A 20,580-nucleotide genomic window follows, 5' to 3' on the forward strand; every position below is an offset into this window, starting at 1 on the left:
TTTACACTAGATGGATATTGTCCCTGTTCTGTTTTTTCCAGAGTGTCCGGAGGGATGGAAGCAGCTCCTTTGACCCACCAGACTCCCAGGAATTTAACTTCCTGTGCGGGTCCCTGGCATTTCGAGTCTGGAACTTCCAATCCTAATTTAAATAATGTCCCCTGAATGTTTTCCATTGTGTCTCTTACACTCTCTTGGTTCTTTCCCCCTATCAGGATGTCCCCATCAATATACTGATATACTGTGTTGTCAGATGGAACAGGAATTTCTGCTAAAACTTTAGCCAGAGCATTGTGAGCAATCGTGGGAGACTGTTCATATCCTTGCGGAAGTCTGTTAAAGGTATATTGGATCCCCTTCCATGTGAAAGTGAACTGCACTTTATCTTGTTCAAGGAGAGGGATCATGAAAAACGTATCTTTAACATCCAAGGCAGCCATCCAGTATTGGGCAGCTCCTTGTATCAGTGTCACTATTTCAGCAATATTTGGAACTGCGGAGGTTAAAGGCGCAGTGTTGGCATTCAACTGTTGATAATCTACTGTGAAACACCATTGTCTGGCTGGTTTCTTCACTAGCCACACCGGTGAATTATAAGGTGAATGAGTCCTTTTAATGATAACTCTTTTTTCCCAATTCTGTTACCACCCTGTCAATCCCTGTGAGTGCCGCTGCAGGCAATGGATATTGCCGAATGTTGCTGATTTTGGAGGAAGGTAAAGGTATAGACATTTTTAACAGACTTAATCTCATTGTGCCCGATTGTTCTCCATTTCCTGCAAAACTCCACACAATCCCATCTGGGAGTTTCCACATTCGCCCAAGCAGTATGTCAAATCCCAAGAGATTAGTATGTGCAGCACCAACTAATGCCTCTGCCCTGGTTAGTCTCCACTCCCCTGGTAACCAGAGGGCAATTTTTGTGGTAGGGCACTTCTTTACCACATCATCAATCCCTGTGAATTTGACTCTGCGTCGGCCAGGTCTTACACCCAGCGTTTGTGCATTTTGTTAGTGATTACTGACATTTGTGCCCCGGAATCAATAAGAAATTCTATTAATATTTTCCGGGATCCAGCAGGAATGGCAATGATGGGTTCAGAATGGTTGTCAGAGAGCCACTGAATTGCTAATACCTGCCAGGTAGGGTGGCTCACTGCCCTCCCCAGGGGTGGAAGTTTTTTTGCTGGGGTTCTCTCAAATCAATCAGGTTTTGTTCTGATGCGGAAGGCACACCTTTTTTATGGGTCGGGGGTTCTCTAGTTAAACATTTTTCCCCAACTGAGTTATTCTTTCTACATAAAGACTGGAGTAATGCATGGAGATCCTCTGTAGAGACACCGCATAAAAATTGTCGAGGCACACCCAGATCTAGGGTTTTATGCCACAACTCACTCCGTTCTGAATTAGATCTGAACCTCCCATCAGATTGAGGTTTTGCGTATGGACTTGGCAAACTCGCTGGGCTTGATGGGTGGGTTTTCCACTGGATGAACTGACCCAACCCATTCGGCGTCCATACCTATCTATTTCTTGTACAAATTCACTCCAGGTGGGCATGTAGGTGCGCTGACTTTGGCTACGATTGTCATTAGCATCTTCAAGGGCAGCTCTTATACGATCTTCAGTATTTGCTACAAATGTCTTGAGACAGTCAGGAAGGCCACAAATGAGAGGGGTTAATCGTGCCAGGTCGATAGGAGCCAACATTGGGGATTTCCTTAACTTGTCTCTCTCATATATTGCTTGTATACAGGCTGCTTTCTGTACTGCTGCAGCCAGATCAGAATAGCCTGTGGCTCTAATCTCCAGTGGTTTCCCTCTCTCCTGAGGATCAATACCACCTGCCCAATATGCTGCTTGTGCAGTTAAGGAATAATTAAGACCTCCTGGCTTGGTGGTTAAAAATAGTCCTGGCTCCCAATAGCGTCTTGCTTATTCCTCATCTAACATAATACGGTCTCCCCCCTCAAAAGACGCTTGCCACACATGCTCAACCACAGACTCTTCTGGCCGCCTTGAATATTTCTCTTGTATTTTCATCACCTCGGATGGTGACCCGGGGATGGTACGCACAGTAGTGTGTACCTCACCATCGTCGCTGTCAGGCCAAATTTCTGCAGTCCAAGTTTCAAAATTTGGGTTACGCATTAATCTATAAATCTGTTTGACTGGAACAGAAGATTGCATATTATCTAATAACCGACTCACCCTTTCCAAAAGTTGCTTAAGATGACTATTTTCACACACAAGTTTATTGTTTTCACTCACAAGTTTATCAGTTCGGGTTCCTAGTTTTTTTCCTGTCTCCCTCTCAAAGGCCAATGATGACTTTAACACCTCATTTTCGGATTTCAGAGTTGCATATTCTACAGCAGAAATCTACTGGGAGCAGGGGCTTCTTTAGCTTCTTGTTGAGCACAAGATAAACAGGCACCTAAGACAGCACAAATAACAGCTTTACCTTTTCCTGCTCCGAGCTTTTGCACAGCCTGACACTGCTCAATGTGCTCTACCACTTTCTCTTCATCCTTCCAAACTTTTTGGGCCCACTCCTTCCCAACCAGGGAATGGGCACAGTCATATTTTTGCAGCAGTTTATCCGTGGCAATCCTGCTGACTACTCCAATTTTCGGTCACATGAAAGGGTGAAGTAATTTGGCAGAAAACAAACCCCCTTGCATTCCAGCTTATCCTCAGATATCAGAGGGGCTGGGGACGACTAGGTTTAGATTCTGAGTGATATCCAATTTGGCACTACTAGTCCGGTCACGTTCAACTTATTGAACTCTCACGGTTACGGATGCACTAATAGCACACTGCACTTTCAGCCTAGTCGCGCTGCATGGACTCACACGGCCAGACTTGGAGAGTTTGGTGGCACCCAGTGAGAAACTTTTACGGCTAGCTTAGTGAATAGTGCAGTTTATTAAAGCAACAGAAATACAGGTTCTTATAGATTGCCGGTGATAAATACACTGCCTGCAAAAGCACGTGCAAACACTCAGATTATGAATAATACAGTGTGCGAAATCAGAAAAGTGGCTCTGTGTATAGAGGTTTCTAAGTTTTCCGAGTGAGCACTCGGTATAGTCCGGATCTTACCCAAAGGCGTCCCTATGCGGGGGAAGAGAGGCTCAGCCCATCGACTGGTCGCCGGAGTCAGAGGTAGTCTGTGATGGTATCTTCCCTGACTTGTTTTCGATGATGCCTTCCCTAACATTCCCCATTTCTTAGGCCTTTTTAATACAATTCTTTACCTTCAAGGTGGAGCTTGAGTGACTCTAGTCATACATACCTTTATTATGATTGGTATGAAATTCTCTCGCTTCACTTTTAAAGGTATAGATTAACAAAAACTCAGAGCGCAGGCTCAGTGAGGGGGTGGGTGCACCTTGGAGGTGGGTAGTCTTTGGGATGGAGGTGTGTTTTGGTATTATAATGACATTATAATGAGCAAAGTTTGCACAAAGGACAGCATTTTGTCAAAACATGACAGGGGGGTCAAATACGCAGTTTATCAGTACCATAGTACCGTGAAGTTCCCATCTCTGCAGTGGTTCACAGAGCCTGGCCAGGGAGTGTTCACCCCGTTCCACCTTCCGTGCCAGTTTGCAGGCAGTGTTGTCTAGGGAACCACTATGGAATGGATTCCTTGCATACCAGTTGCATTCCACCCTGAAAGCCTCTTTGATGTTATACTTTTCCTTAATGCGTGAACAATGCCGTACCTTTAATATAGGTTTAATTTCTATGGCACCTCCAGTGATTATTCCACACACACGAAGCAGTGTCACTTCACCCTGCTTCCCCTTCTCCAGGAAACCTTGGGTGGCCCCATGCTTCTCCCTGCATGCTCTCTCCCTTTAAAAGGTGATCTGGCACCCACCCAGGTGTACTGAAGGGAAGATTTTGGCTGTCAGTCAGAGGTGGTCTGCAGTGGACTCGCTGATGTTGACTTGTAGCAAGTCTCCCTGTCGTGACAGTAATGCTCTGGGTGCATTGTTGATGACTGCTGAACACCCAGCCTGGAAAAATGTAAAAACGTTTTTGTTCACTGTGTTTGCCGTTGGCATCCTTTGTGCTGGGTGTAAGCCCGCTACTCCTCTGCATGGGCAAATCAACATGCAGTAACCCACGGAACTGGAAGTGTGCATAAGCTCATCGCTGCCTGAACATCCACCATAAATGATTAATTTTTGGTAATTAGAAATTCATTACTGCAGAGGTACAGAAAATGCTATCTGAACATCCATTGCTTGGTAAGAGCCGACCCTTGTAAAGCCGTCTCAACGTAAGGGGTGGTGCCATTGGCTGGGGGAGGGGAGCGCTGCATGATTTATAACAGTGTGCTGTACCCCCGTGCTGTTTCAGCTGCTTGTTTTCAGCAGTTAAGTGGTGACATGAGTAAGACCTTAGCAAAATGATTTATTATTGATATATCAGCATAGTTTGGCTCTCTCGAATTTTAGATCATGCCACTGTAATGCAAACACCATTTTTACTTGGTAGAAAGTAAAACATATATATATATATATATATATAAAGTACTCCACTCTCCTCTCAGAGAGAATTTGACTGATCCTTATTGCTTTTAAAGACAACTAAAGATTTTCACAGTCCCTTGCTCTCCCATACCACGTGATCTAAAGCTGTTCCCATGGGGTTTGGCTGCAGGGACTGGCGTGCAGTGGAGCGTGGGGCTGTCCACGACCGAGCCAGTCTCCAGGCAGTGGTAGCTGTGAAGCTGAACATATCCAGGAGTTCCTGAGCCCCCTCGCCTCCTCACATCTGCAAGCTCACCCCAGCGGGTCACTGGTCCATGTGAGGGACAGCCTTGAGGGATGTAGCAGTTACTCTCCTGTATATTTGGTAGGGCCTACGGCGCTGTCAGAGTTGATACTGTTCAGGGGATGCTGTTGGAGGTCAGGGAATTGGGCTAGACAGTGTGCAGGCAGGTGGTGAATGTAATATTATTGCTAACCCTGAAGCAGTCAAAAATCTTGAGCTTGAGTTTAAAATCATGAATTTGAGGATGGCAGGGGAGGGGAGGGAAGGTAACTTAATTGTTTTAAAGTATATTTTTATTTCCCTGTGTAAAAAGCTGTTGGCATTGATTCAGAAAATGTTGTCTCAGGTCACATCACAAGGTCTACTCCACTAACGTCTGTCCCTCATAGATGACAACAGTAGAAGTCAAAGAAGCCTGTTGAGCAAATGTGGGGACACTTCCTGATGCGCTTTCCCCAGCTGCAGCTGTTTGCTGTACAGGGACTTCCTGAGCTGCAGGAACAATCTTTATGTTACTGGTCTTTGATGGACTTCTTTTCTTCCACTGGCTTGTCAGTTAGCTTTGTGAAGCCATGGAAAAACTCAGATTTGCAGCACCCTGTGTTGAGAAGCTGAGCTGTCTGCGTGTGCTGTGAGGCTTCAAAGGGCTGCTGTGGCCGTGGACCTGCTTCCTGCTGGCCCCTCTCATTGCTGCACCAGGAGAGCTGGTGAGCAGTTGGTTCCTTTTCTCTCTCTCCTTGCCACTCAATTTCAGAAACCCCTGCTCCACTCCGCCTTTGTCAGGTTGAAGAGGTGGTCTCTGTTCCAGCATTTCATGCTCAGCGGCTTGTCCGTCCTCCCGGCGGATCCCGTTGCTGCTCTCCGAGCCGTTTGCAGCTGCACTGCATCCCTGCCAAGATGGGAAGGCAAGCACGATAGGCGCTGCCTAAGATACAGCACCACATGCGTCTATGCAGTGGCATAACGATGTTCCCTTGAGTTCTCTGTTCCTGTTGTGGTTGTTGCTAATAATGTGTTTGCTTTCCTGTTGCAAGCTGGCACGCTCTGAGCACCTCGAGCTGGGCACAGGAGTAAACGATCTGTCATCTGGGCTTAGACAAGAGCTTGTGCCCAGCTGCTTGGCACAGCTACATGTCTGTGTGTTTTTCCAGCTGCAGAAGTATAGTTGACTCTGGGACTTGAAATGACAGCTGAGGTAGCGTTGATATTGTGAATACCAGTGATGCCTAATTGTTGGAGTTATGTATCTAAATCCTGGTTTCTAATCCAGCCCACTCGTAGTTTTTTCAAGTCATGCCTTTCTGTAGCCTTACCTTCTACCCTGTGATGGGATGTGCAGCTCACTTCTGAAGAGCTCTTGGGAAAGAAGGGAGCCACTGGGCAGAGTAATTATCCTAGAAAGCTCTATACAAATCCAGACTGGGCCTCTCCCCACTAGGTATTTGGATGCTTCAGGATTGCAGTGCCTGGCACTGACGTGACTTACCTCTGACCATGAAAGAATTATGGTGGCAGCGTGAGAAAATGAACCGAGTTTTTAAATTTCTGACGGTTTTCTTTGCTGATAATTCATTCCCTAGGCTGAACATCCTAGTTCTTCCTTCTTCTATGAAAGCTATGGCAGATTTCCCAAGGGGTTTCTTTTCCCTAGGGTAGGTACACTGGCTAGCAATATAAAGACTTTTTTTAAAAATAAGCGTATGTTGCAGCTTTGAGAACTATTGATCCAGTACAGTGTTGGGGTTTTTTTTAAAAAAAGAATCCTTTTGGAAAGGTGGAAACATTAAATAGGAGAGGGAAAGGAGTGACAGGTTAAAGGGTTTTGAAAGCGTAACACTCCCTGCTGCCATCCAGAGGGATGGTACAGCAGCATCTTCTCTGCGCATCTGTCCTTGGCAAGGCGTGCGAACTGCCTGGAGTAGCTTGACTGTGCAGAACAGAGGCAAATTTGTACTGCACCGGCAAATCCTCTGAACAGAGCAGTAATGCAGATCATTTCGTAAGTCAGCTGAAGCCAAGGCTGAACAGGGTTCCAGTTTTAATGAATCGCACACTGATTGAGAATAAAAGGACAAGAATTTATTCCAACTCATTGTATTATGACTGAAATAACGTTTCCCTGTCAAGCACGGGTACAACATTTTCCTCTAAATCTGGCGAGGGGAGCACATACTGCGATACCCTTGTGAATGCTCTCGTGTGAGTGAGTAGCAGCAGGTCCGCTGCTGCTTTGTACTTGCTGGGGTTGTGCCGTGGGCTGCAGTAGGTGCCATATGCCCCGCTCGTGAAAGGTGTGGGCTCCCTGTTCTGCATAACAGCCGCTACCTGTCTAAACATCTGAAGTCTTGCTGTCAGGTCCTTGGCTAATGCTAAGGAGTGCAACTTTTTACACCTACTGCTGATCTGTTCCTTTATTATTTAGCCTCCGTTACAAAGCTAATCCATACCTTGCTAATAGTCATCTAGTTCCAGTTACTTCCAAATTCTAATAATCCTAATATTTACTAGTAATTTTACAGTTTGCCAATACAAGATTGAACTGCATCCTAAAAAAAGCATTGTGTTGAGTTGCACACTCTTGTGCTTTGTTTGCTGAGAACGTACCTCATTAACTGAAAACTAAAGCTGTGTTGCGTGCATCTGAAGGCTGGAATTCACGTCTGCGGTAGAAATGCTGTCAGTGTTGGATGCTGCAGTGCTGCTGCAAGGGTATGGGCCTGGTCTTGGCAATGAGCATTGTACCTAATGCCCATGCAGAAAATGTCTGTGGAGGTGCTGAGTTCGTGTGAAGAACCTGCCCATCTGCAGTTTGCAGGCCCAATACCTACAAAGTCTGCAGGATGAGAGTGGGTCAATTAGGCAGAGATGTTTAACTCTTTGAGTTTAGGTTCATTGGCAGGGTGGTTGGTTTTTTTCCTGGTGCAATCAAAATAAGCCTGGCAAAATCTGCCCCTATTTTCTGTACAAAAGCTGAGGACTCTTTTAAGCAAAATAACACACTGTATGAGCTTTTATACTAGCTAAATAGGGCAGCTGTTGTTGGAGTGGTGTTCCAGCAACACCCTTTATTTCTTCTTAGAAAGGAGCTCCTGTGTTTTGCAAAGCTCTCCTCTTATCTGTACTCATCTGCACCTGATGCATCTAATAAAAATACAGCAGATTTCAAATTTGCATACATTATTTTATAATTAATTTTATAATACATTGAACTGTAAGCCACTAAAAGCGTTTGTGTGCAGACGATGTCATAGAGAATGCAGTGATGGACACCTTAGATTTTCTCAGATAAGAAGGTGCATTTCATTACAGCGCGGGGGTGGGAACCTGAAGCTGAGGGAGGATTAGATGTTTCTGCTGTGCAGAGAAAGGATGGCTAGGATTCCCCCACCTTTGCCAGTAGCAACAAGCTTACTCTATTTTTATACTGTGTTTTTTCTGTATGCTTTTACCTTAGGTGTGCTTCAGTCTCCTTGAACCTCCTAGAGACTCTTGATAAAGGGATTGGATCGTCATTGTTTCTGTCTGTTACGAATTGTCATGGTAAAATCTCCTAGGCAGCTGCAGGAGGGAGAGGGAACCATACGCGTGTGTGTGTGTTAGCAAACCATTTTGCCCATTGCTAAAAACATACCTCCCCATGTTTCCTTTGCAATGTCTTATGGTCTGGTGAATGGTCAGGAACTTTTCTTAAACTAAACTGTGATGAAAACATTTGATTTTCACATAATGATATTTTGCTGAGGAAAGAGGAATCCTTTCCAGCTATTTTAACTTCATCGTCTTGCATCTTCCATAGTGTTTTGTGTTGTTTCTGGTTTTTTGTTTGTTGTTTTTTTAAACTCCTGTCTTTGCGCTGGTACCCGTCTGACTAGTTTCTTCAGGTTGCACACCTAAACGTGCTTTTGGCAGCTTTGTGAATATCTGACACAGTACACGTGTTGGGGGGGGTGGGAGGGTGAAGGGCGTCCTGGCAGTACTAGCTCTGCTTCAGAAGAAAACAGGTACAATCCCTGGCAGGTGAATCCCGATTTATTATAAAAAGTCACAGGTATTGCTAGTTCTCATAAAAGGCCAAAACCTTCTGCCCCCTGTGCAGTTCAGGCTGGCCCCCACGCTGGGCATTTCTCTTGGGAGGTGCCGGCAGCCCCTGCTCCCCTTGCCCTCTCCAGACTTCCCACCTACCCGGAGCGCCCCTGGACCGGGGCTTCCCCAGCCCGGTCGGAGGTTAGGCACGGCCAGGTCCTGGTCCTCTGGGACCACGCACACCAGATGAGCGATGTAAACCGCGAGCTGATGGTGGGTGACCGCGCCAGACTTCTCGGCACGCTGTGGTGCACAGCCCTCTCTCTCATCTGGTGCGATCTGTGTCTGCGACGTTGTCTGTCACTCGCTCAAGGGTACTGCTGGTGCTACTTCATCGTAAGGTGAATTTTAAAGGTGCCGTCTGTACTGCTCCAGTAGCTCCCACTAGTTTGTTAGGACTCATTATAATGTTTACCGGTGCACAGGAATACAATTAACAGTATTAACCTGAATCTTTGGTTAAAAGACTGCTTATGTAAAAAAGAAGGTTTTCCTCCTCAGATACAGTGCCTGGGTAGATTCCTTGCTTGCATTAGTAACAAAATTAAGACATAGCTGCGTTTTGCTCAGTTATTGCTTCACAGGCAGCAAAGCTGTGAGAGTGAGCTGCGTTGTTTTTCCATTTAATCATCTATGGAATTGCTAATTAAATTCCAATTGCTGGAGCTTTATTAATGATAATGATGTGAAAGCAGGAAAAACGGAGCTTGATTTTTTTTTTCAGCACACAACTCAAGGCTGAATGTGCAGTACTGACCATTAGAAGAAAGCCATTACTTTAGTTGTTATTGATCAATTCAAATCTGGAATTACTGAGAAGCACTTGGAATGCCAGAACATCATCTTCACACTGGCTTTTTAGTTTATAACCAAAAGCCATTCTTGCAGCCTAATTGGCAGACTGTCTTCAAGTGCTTTATAATCCAATTAACATCCAGAACAGTAATAAAGTATTTGAGTAAATGGACGTAATTTGTCTTTAAATGACTTGCAACACCATATTTGCAGCAAAGGTTATCCGACTGTATTGCATGCTGTTTTCAACTGTTATACCGATTACTTGACTTTGGAAAGAGAACCGCTCATCTAACAAAAATATATTGCTCTTAATGAAGGCACATTGAACAAACTAAATTGCTGAGCTGTTTTCTGGGTTGGCATAGTAGGCCATCATCTGTCCCAGATGCTTGTTAGTATGTCATTTCTAAGACTTTATGACTCTGATGATCTTAAACTGGGTGATAAAGCCAAGGTGAAGTGCAAACCTCCTCTAGGTGTAAGCTTGTTACTTCGGAGCTGGTGCTTTTCTCTGCTGTAAGGAGGAAGGGAGCAAAAGCGTGAATGCTTGAGCAACCAGGAGGTCACGGCTCTGCTTCCATCAACTCTCACTGCAGATTTCAAAATGTCCCTTTCTTCTCTCCTGATTGTTTAGAAAACTGCCCAAATCAGGAAGCTGACATAGTGGCCACCTAGCCCAGCATCCTGCTTCTGGAAGTGGCTGGTAGGGGATGCTTAGGGAGAAGTGTAAGCGACAGAGCACATAAAGATCAGTCCTTCTGCCCATGCATACCCTTGCTGACTGCTCAAGACAGGGTTTACAGCGACTGGGGTTTGCATTTAGATTACCATACTTAGTGTCACCAACAGACAATCCATGGAGGATCTCCCTTTGGGCCTTTCCTACTTTGTTGCCTGTCACAGCATCCCTGGGGAATGAAATCCTCCATTTTATAACATGCTGTGTGGTAAAAGTACTTCTGCCTGTTTCCAAAATGTGCCACCTTGTAACTTCAGAAGGCGGAAGGAGTTGGAGGGGGGGTAGCATCTTTAGCACATCACCTTCTGACCATGTAGAATACCTTCTTTTTTTCCATTGTGTGAGCTCGGCTCCAGCAAGGTGGTGTAGACCACTGAGGAGATTGTGGTCATGAGAAGATCGGTGAGGTCAGAAACAGGATCCACTTACCCTGCCAATGGGCAGCTTTACTGAGAGAAACAGCATCTGATTTGGATTGCTGGTTTTTTTCCCTGCTCTAGCATATCATTATTTGAAATAATTATGTTTCTGCATGAAGTTTCTTCATGGTTCACTTCTACCAACAGATGCTCTTTCTGAAGCTAATTAGACCATGGAGTCTGCCCGAGTCCTACAGCCTTACTGCAGAGTAAAGGCATATATCCTTCATTTGGAGCAATCACAGCTTTGCCTTTGAGTTTACTGCAGGTAAAAAGCTGCTGTTGGAAACATGTACAGGCTGTGCCGAGGGAGTCCTCGGACACCATCCTTGCATTTGTGGGCAATAGCCGTTGCCTTGCCATGGTTCTGTGGCTGAGGCCTGGCCATTTTACACAGACTGCTTGATGGCCTTTGGGGAAGGTGGGAACTCTCACCTCTTCTCATGGCACAGGGCATGTCACGGCACCTTCACAGAAAACTTGCTTCCAGGATTTCAGACGTGTCACCCTGTTGAACCGTTGTCTTCGGGAGGAGTCCAGCTTGCCTTTGCACATAGGGTTACATCTCGTGGGGCTTTGCAGTAACACGAAGCCTTCCTGATGGAAATCTTTGCAATTCCAAAGAGTTGCACCCTTGCTTTTTTTCCCCAAAATACTTGATATGTCTTTGTCAAAACCTTCTTTGCATCACTAACGTCATACATCATATGTCTTGTTTGTGTTGAGGACGTCTCTGAGGAGGCAGAGTGAAGTCTGGAGGTAGAGGCAGGATTCATTTTGATCTGAAATTTCCAAATCTGCTGCTGTCCTGGGTGGCGTCCCCTTTCAGCCACTGGCTGGCTATCTTACACACAGCAGGTTATCTTCAGAGTGTTTGATGTACAGGAAAGTCCAGTATCTTGATGCTGTTACTAGTTCAGTGGGGGCAGTGAGAGACACCAGGGCAGGGTAAAGAATGAAAACAGCTGAGAGGTGGTTTGCCATAAGGCCTCTACTGTGCCTGCTGTTGGGAAGGGCACTCGAGGGATATCGTTGCCCATCTGGAGAGCGTTAGGTCCTGCCAGAGATGAGAACATGTTACCTGCGCCCTACTGATGGGGAGGTGGTGCCGGGGGCTCGGGAGGAGGCTTTTACCCATCCATTTTCGTGAGAGCGACCCATCACCACCTGCTCTGTGCAATGCTGTTTCCCTTGAAGATTTTCAGGAGAGTGCAGTGTGCTGTGCTCTTGGGATTTATCTGCCATCCCCAAGGTGGCTTTAGGTGCACAACATTGTGGTTACCACTGAAGCAAATTACACAGTAAACATTTGGGGAAAGTCTATAATTGCCAGAGGGCAAGTTAAGCTAAACTAACAGGGAGGTGAAACAAAGAGCCTCTGGTGTGGTAGTCGTAGGACTACTGCCCGGTAGAAGGGCTTGGACAACTTTTCATTGTGTTACTTAACAGCACGTGCGGTGGTTTTGGGTAGCCGATTAAACATCTGAGCTTTCTTTTGTCCCCCCTTTTTGCAGCTCTCCATGAATTCCCCAATGACATCTTCACGAATGAGGACAGGAGACACGGAGCTGTGGTCCTGCACGTCCTTTGTGTAAGTTTTGTGACTTTGCGGTTCTTCTCCTATCAGCGTGGACAGGGCTCAGTGCACTCACCGCAGGCTGATGCCACCTCCTGCCCGTAGGGACTTCTGGTCTCAATCGTGGTTGAGAGTGAGTTTCAGTAACTACACTGAGTATAACATACTTCAGTTTTACATAAACCCCTTTTAAAAGCCCCGGTGCAGCCCATGAGCGCAGGCGCATGTTTTCATGTGAGTAAACTCCTGTGTGTTGCTTTACTCCAGCCACACCAGCTTTGCTGAGGCTGTCGGGCAGCTGTGGTCCCCTGCCCTCCGCCCCCGAGCACAAGGATGCTGCAGGGTTGGCAGGTCGAGGGAGGACGTTTGTGTAACTGCTTTCAAAAATAAGTGAAGTCTTAACCCAGAAATTGCCCCCAGAAATCCTTGTGGCACCCCTTATGACATAGCTGTAGGAGAAAGAAATTGGAGAGGGTTTTCTGTTTAAAAAGATTATCAACTGGATTAATAAAAAAAAGTTTGCATCTCCAGAATTCCCCTGAGTAGTTAAGTTGCTAAAGTGAATTTTTCTTCCTGAATATATTAAAGATTGTAAATTCTCATTTATCAGCTGCAGGATGTCCTGGATCCTCCTGGGAATTCTGGAGGACATCAGGCAGGCAAGGGATTTGCCTCAAAGTTCAGAAATATGCCAAGACAATGGTAATAGATGCTATTGTAAAGTCCTGAGAAATCTGTACAGTTTTGGGCTTGGAGTTTTGTGATCTCTGCCCCAAACAAGTCAGTGTAAGTGGTGTGCATGGGTAAGGCCAAAATTAAAGATACTCAAGATAAATTTATTTAAATAACCCTGGTCTGTCAGTCTGCTAGACACTTAACTAGTATTAGAGGACATTGCCTTTGGCAGCTGCAATATTCTCGCAGAGGGAAGCACTGTCCCTCCAAATCTGTTCCTCAACTTTTTTAGGCAGATGAAGACAATTCTCTTCCTTTTTAACGTCGTCTTCATTTAAGAACTGCCAAGTTGGTATTTCTTGGGTGGAAGAGTCATTCTTAAGCAACCAAGAAAATACCTGCTTCTAATGAATGTTTAAAAGCACTTCATTTTTAGTCAGCTTAAATGACCAGTCACCGTTAGCTATGTGCAATGATTCATGATTTCTTTTTAAGTATAAATTAGATTGTATTGCATATTGTAATGCGAGTGCTCTGTGTTATGATTTTATTTCAGCTAAATGGCTGCAAAAATTTGTTGAGTAACATCACTACTGACTTTGTCTGGCAAGCTCAAGGCTTCCAAGATTCCATGGGTACATTGAGCTTTGGGATGTTTTGGAAAGTGAGCACTGGACCCGAGCTGGATTTTTTAGCACACACAAGAATACTCCCAAAAATACATATAAACCTTCTCTCAAAGTAGTGTCATGCAGCAGCTAGTCACCCAGAGTCTCTGTGCAGTTGGTGGAGGGAGAGACCCTTCAGAAGATCTTCAGTTCCTCCACTGTAGGTATGGGGTGAAGCTGCAGGCTGGATTTCACCTGCCTGGCTCTGGTCAAATCACATGGACAGTGAGCTGCTTCTACCCGGCAGTGGAGCAGGATTGTCTTAAACCACTGCAGCCCATATGCGCCGCACTGCGGCGGTCAGTGCCGCACATGGTGGCTCTCGTGCATCCCTGGTGTTGGTGGTTAGCGTGGTGCCCTCTTCTGAATGTCCAAATGCGGGGCTTGGGCTGGGCTTGAAAGAGGCGCCGGGGACGGCGTTGGTGGAACTGAGAAGTGGTCCCAAGGAATGCCGTCCTGGAGACCTGTCCATGCATCCAAGGCAGCCTTTGGTCTGCTCTTTCCTACCTTTGGATGCTTGATGTCATGACTTCAGGGTCCATTTCACAGCCACAGTCAGCGTGTCACGTAGCACTGTCTGTGGGATTTCACACCTACCTTGATGCACATCTCGGCCGGTGTGTGTTTGCATCCCAAGTGCTGATTATTTGTTTTCCTGGCAGTCAGTGCTCTGCGCCTCCAACAGTTTCTGTGTTTTGACAGGAAAAGGTCACTGTTGATCATCTGTTAATTCAAGGAGCTAAATTAACTACTCTTAATCCATACAGGAAGTGTGTAAACATGGTAACGTAGTCTTGAAAAATGCTGGTGGGCTGTTGGCACCCTTGTAACTGTACTATGGGTAATACAAAAAAGTGTTGTGAGAGTTGTTTAAGGAAGGGATTAACTATCTGCAGTTAAATTCACCTCTCTACTTGAAAAACAACTAGCAGACTCCTGTACAGCCACTCTAGGCAAAGGATGATGATTATAGCAGCATGTTGCTACCTTGTAACCTCACATTTCTTCAATTTTCAGACAAAAATAATTTTTCAAAAATCTCTTGAGTTACAGAAATAAGTTTATAATGACACCATTAAAATATGAGTTGCTAAAATTGTGCTTAATCTCTATGTGATCCATACCTTTGAATGTGTTTTTCCAGGCTATTTAAGAGGTGAGACCTGGACTGTATTTTTTCATTATTAGTAACAATGAAATCACACAGTATTCTCATACAGTTGACTACATAAACTATGAGTTGGGTTATTTTCCAGTCTACTTTAAATTAGATTTGGGCTTCGTAATCGCTCTCAAGATAGTTTTTTTTCCACAGGCTTTTTTGTCAGTTCTGAATAAGCTGAACATACTTTTAACATGTATCAAAATGTGGTTTGGAGGACTGAAATTTCAAGATGAACTGTCTACTTCAGAATACAAAGGAAAATCCATTTTTAATGAGAACTAAATGTAAGCATCTGCTGTCCCGACAGAAACATATCCAGTTTCTTCTCCTCTAGCAAGCAGCAAGACAGATACCTCATTCCATTGGTGCTCCATCATTCTCCATAGCGATTTTATTGACCAAGAAAATTTGTTGACCAGACTCCAGCTCATGTGTCCCCAAGGTGCAGGACCCAGCTGGATTCACCCTTTCTAGCACTGTGGTACTTGGGGGTGACTCCTCGGCTGTCGGAGGCTGTCACAAGGTGTATGGGTCCAAGACAGCGGGCATCAGCTGAGAAGTTTCCCAGTGTCTTTCTACCCCGAGGTGCCAGCTCCGTGAATCCCAAGGAAGGGTCCCCCAAGCTTCACTGTCTGGGGCCCTGGTCCAGCCCCTTGGGTGGAGCGGGAAGCAGAAGCAGCAATGACAAACGTGTTGCGTTCTCCTATAACAGAGTAACTGTTTGTAACCTATTGTCAAAGAAAAACTGATGGAGAAAATAGACAACTGCCAGCATTTAGCAACCTGCCTCTTTAGTCTGGTTTGAAAGGGTATTGTATTGGGGTGATAAACCTCTAATTCTGTTTTTTACCTTCCAGTGATACAGTTACCAAACATGTGATCAAACCAGAGCATGCGCAAAAATGCACTTTGTGGGGGAAAAAAGGATATAGACACAGAGTTGCATTGTCTCCATGGAAATTTCTTTGTGGGTGTGAGGAAACTGGACTGTAAGAGGGGCTTTGTAAGGGTAGGGAGAACAATGGAGTGATGATTAGCAGGTCTTCATCATGCTTCTCATGTTTATCGACCTCCCCTTAAACTGCTTTTATTCATTTCAGTAAAAACTTATTCTTTCTCCTCTCCCCCTTTGCCCATACTTTCATGTTTATTTCTGAAAGATGTCAAGGTAAAGCTGGTTTAACAGAAGCCAGAGAACCAGGGAGCAAATTCTACAAACTGGGGCCTTGGGGGAATGCAGTAGATGGCCTCTCAGGGGATTCCCAAGGCATCTTCTCCTTATTGTTTAATAAAAGTGAAAACACAAAGACCCCAGCAAATCCCATGGTGGGGCTGTGCAGAGTTACTTAACGTAATCTGATGCTTCACAAAGATAAAAGTAAATCCCTAAACACTTCAAAAATCTAGGAAAAACTGAGCAGGAACAGTTTAGCAATAGTTTTAGGTCTGAGCTGAAAATAGTTCAGTTTGAAGGAAAAGTGGGCCACTGAAACCATTTTACAGGTTTGGAGCCATAGTGCTTTAATTTCCCCCAGATACTTCTTCGGAGCTGATCAACTGATTGCTTCACTGCTATTAATTATTTTCATGTCTTCTCTGAGAAGAGAGCATGCTGCTATGGACAGTACCAACCCCGCTAAGTTGCTGTTTTGGGATGTTCAGTTTGGAGGGAGCCAGGGTCTGGATTTTGAGAGTCTGGGGCTGTTCACTGCTGAAGGATCAAGTGTACAGCCTGCAATCCAGGACCTCCCCACCGCTTGGGAGCTTCATTTTGCAATCTTAATGTTGTTCCTGACAGTGTACAGGTGTCTAGGCATTCTCGTAGCATATTGCTGGTTTTTAGTTTGTTCCAGCAGATGTGTACTGATGCCTGTGCAGACCCCCAGCCCTACCGCACTCATGGACACTGGGCGATAGGCACCCATTAGCTCCATGAGACAGGGGGTTGGAAATTGGTTCGCCAAGTAATTTGTAAGGGTTTTGCTGACACAGAGGAAGGACGGTTTGGGTATCACTGCGGGTTTCCCTGGAAAAGCCCAATGGGATGGGCGCTATCTTTCCTCCCTGCCCCGTCGCTGCTCAGCCTTCATCTGCCCAGCTGCAGGCTCTGCCCTCATCCCTGTGTTATCTCAGTCTTTTTGACAGTACAGCGTTGGTTCCCCTTTTCCCAGCTTTCTTCGGGCAAATCCGGAATGTGGTCCCAGGATGCATTGCGCTGCCGGTGTGAAGAGTCTGTGTGTGTGTGTGTCTGTGTGTGTGTGTGCGCGCGCACAGTCGAGGTCGAGATTCTCCCCAGGCAGAGCTCCACTACACGCTGAGCTGAGCAGGGGTGAAGGAGCGGTGTCGGCGCTTAGTGGTCCCTCATGCTTCTCGTTTGCCATCGTTCAGTGTAGCCATGGGAACGGGGTGCACCAACGGGACACCTGCCTCCCTTGTGCCAGCCGCTCAGAAAATGTAGGTCACTCTGGATGTATCCTGTCTTTATTTCTGCACTGAGTCAAAAACCAGCCACATCTCATTTCTACAGCACAGAGCTGTCTCATTAGGGTGATGATTTTCCAGTGCCCTGAACGTGCTTGCTTTAGCGATGCTGCACAATATGGACAGCTTGCTGCTGAGCACATCGTGATACCATGGGCTGCTGCTTTGAGTAAAGTTGGACTCTGTGGCTTCCTTGTTTGGTTGGGGGTTTTTTTAACTTCTCTTCAATAATGGAGTCTTAGGTGATTTTGTAATGCAGTCAGAATTAAGGAAAGCCCTATGCTTGGTTACAGTGGTTTCAGTGATGGCCCTTGGCTGTGTCCGCTTGCTGGGGACAGCAGCCAGGGATGGTCACCTCTTCCTTTCCCATCTCTCTTGGGAAGAAGGCAGGGCTGTGGGAATTGCTGGCTCCTACAGCACTTAAGCTTTCTTATGAAAAGCTTCTTGCTTTAGCTCAGTAAAGCAAGTTTTAATCTGAGTATGAAGACTGGCACAGGAAACTCAAAGGACCGCTGGACAAACATGAAAAATTATCATTTACGTCCTGTGCAACAGAACATGTATTTTGAGTAAGATACTTAATCTCCTTTGATGCAGAGATTGCAATTACTTCTCTGATGCTTTTTTGTTAGAATAGTCATTTTAAAATCAATCCTAATGTAATACTTAATCTGGTATTTGTAATCCTTTTATGCAGAGCCATTATATTTTTGTAATTTTTTAATGTCCTCCTGGGGAGGAAGAGTGTCCTTTAAGTATGTTGCCTGTTTAAAGACTTCCATATCTTCGCTTTGAGCTGAAGACAGCTAAATGATGCTGGGGCTGAGACTTACTTTTTTGTGTTCTGTCCATCACGTTGTCCCCTGTTGCCATTAGATATGTCACACTCCAGCTCTGCCCATAGCACACCTGCGTTCCCCCAGCTGCTGCCTTTGTCCCCGATGGCTGTTTTCAGGTGGAACAGGCTTCAGCAAGTGCTGCCCTGCTGCTTTCCTTACCTGTGCTAAACCTGCTGCTCCTGTGGTACCTGCAAGGACAGACTTGTGTGCATTGAAGGAAGAAGCAGTGGGACTCTTGGATTCTCAGGTTAACCTAGATGGAAACTCACACCACCTAATCAGCTGCAAAATGTTAAAGCCATGCTGTTTGCATTCTCCACATTCGACATACAGAACAGACTTGCTTGCCCCAATGCTGGCTGTCTTCCTTCTTTCCTCATAAAATAGCCTGGACTGATGTCTGGCCTCTGTCTTTATGAGTCTGACTTGACATGACATAGAAGTAAATTTTTTGGTTGTGTTCCTGCTGGCCCAAACTCTAAACCTTATTTTGTTTTGTTTGTTTAAAAACCAACCAAACAAAAAAAGCACCACCAAAAAAACCCAAACAACTTTCAAGGAAGTAACAGTTATTGGCTGCATATGTTCACTTACCAAGGGTAGTTGCCAGTGTTTTACTTTGTGAACCAAGCTGTTTTCTAGCCAGACACTCCTTAGATTTTGACACTTTGCACTGTATTGCACTCAAGCCAGTTAAATAAAATTAGGGAAGACTCCCAGCCAAAACCAGATTTGTGACAACAATGAGGTCATTAAAAATAAATGCTCAAGCGTATAAGTCAGTGAGGGTTCAGCCTGATCTGTTCTATCAGCCTGGTGTTAAAATTTGCTGAAGTCACCCACAATAATCTTACTGACTCCAGCAGGCTTTGGCTCCGCTTTCAGCAGACACAGCAGCATGGCATTCCCCACTACCTCCAAGAGGATTAAAGAATTGGGTGATGGCAGTTTCTTCACATTTGCTTTTCTAGTCCTTACTCATTTCAGTCCCCTTTTTGCCTTTTCTCTTGTACGCGATCCTACAAAGGCATAAGCATGGGTGGACAGAATAAAATTCCCTTGTCACCTTTTTGGTTGTGGTTGTGCCCTCTAAAAATCAGAATGCAATGACACGTACCTGCCTGTGGGTACCGCGATGTGTATATGCCTTGCTATTGTTTGCACTGGATACAGTGCAAACCCCCACCTCTCCACCCCCCCACCCCTCCATCATTTGAATGCTCATTTAAAAACAACTCTCAAAAGGATTTTCCTAAACTTACACTGATGTATGTCTTGCACCTGATGTCCGTCCAAACTGATCATATTTCTGGTGAGCACCGTGTATGATACAGTAACTTCGTATGATCTGAAAAAACGGTGAGAGCATACAGGAGGCAAAGACTGTGCATGTGCGCCACGTGTGGAGGCAGATGCCAAAGTGACCTGGTTTGGCTTTTGAGCATGTGCTTTTTTGGTTTGTTGTCTTCTCTCCATCTTTATTGCCTTGCCCCCCTTCGGGAGAACTTGGCTACCACAACAGCAGCAGATTGCAGGAAGCCCAAGCAACCATATGATGCCCTGCACTCTGTGACTGTAGATTATGTCAAATACAGAGGATGTCCTCAATTTATAGGATGATGATGTACAGATTAGTGTTCTTGAAAGGCATTACTGTGTATTTGGGAAGGGAAAATGATGGCATGACCCACTGCAGATTAATATGATTAGCAGATCAAAAAATGCAGGCTGAAGTTGGGTACCTGCTATCCATTGTATTTCAATGGGATTTGGCCACGTAACTCTCTGGGGCTGTTTCTTATGCTTCTTCCTATGATGCATGATGTCTGTGAGCCATTTGCTTCCTTTATCTCTGTTCATACAGTTATCTGTTGGTATCATGTCAGCAGCTAGTGCTCCCTCTACAAGAAGATCAAGGTCTCTGCTGCACCCAGCGGAGTTGTAGACCTGGAATTTTGCTTACGTTCGTGGTCCTGTGGGCCACTTTGCAGTGTATGAGTTTCATAAAGTGTAAGTTACATTTATTCGTGTTTACGAGTAGTGACATAGGAGCACAGAAACTGTCCTAAGTGACAGTCTAGCACTGAATCTTCAAGGTGGTGTCAAAATCATCCATTATGATGAAATTCCCATCTCTAAGTCTGCAAAAAATATACTTGAATTATTTTTGAGCTTGAAAAGTTTTCATGGCTGAGATTTTCACAGAAATTACTGGCCTTTTGCAGCAAAGTTGTAATTAAATTCTGGCAAGTTAGAATCCGGGTTTTTCAGGGGGTTGGGGGATTTAAACCTGTTCCTGGAAGATTAAAACAAGAGCAAAAACCCAGGGACCATTTTTATTGTTGC

The 20,580-nt window shown here is 45.2% G+C and overlaps 1 protein-coding gene across 3 annotated transcripts in view; it reads left to right on the forward strand.

Moving 5' to 3' along the window:
• Positions 1 to 20,580, forward strand: part of SLC24A3 (solute carrier family 24 member 3) — a 187,332-nt gene that overhangs the window by 101,346 nt on the left and 65,406 nt on the right. For 2 of the 3 annotated variants that reach the window (XM_030021792.1, XM_030021794.1), the window contains exon 3: positions 12,345 to 12,421. In XM_030021792.1, the coding sequence (XP_029877652.1) occupies positions 12,345 to 12,421 (77 nt within the window). Of the gene's footprint in view, positions 1 to 67; positions 152 to 12,344; positions 12,422 to 20,580 lie in introns of those variants that run through there. The other variant, XM_030021795.2, reaches the window with a different exon arrangement.

Source organism: Aquila chrysaetos, chromosome 8, assembly GCF_900496995.4.
Source record: "Aquila chrysaetos chrysaetos chromosome 8, bAquChr1.4, whole genome shotgun sequence".
Classification (NCBI taxonomy): domain Eukaryota; kingdom Metazoa; phylum Chordata; class Aves; order Accipitriformes; family Accipitridae; genus Aquila; species Aquila chrysaetos.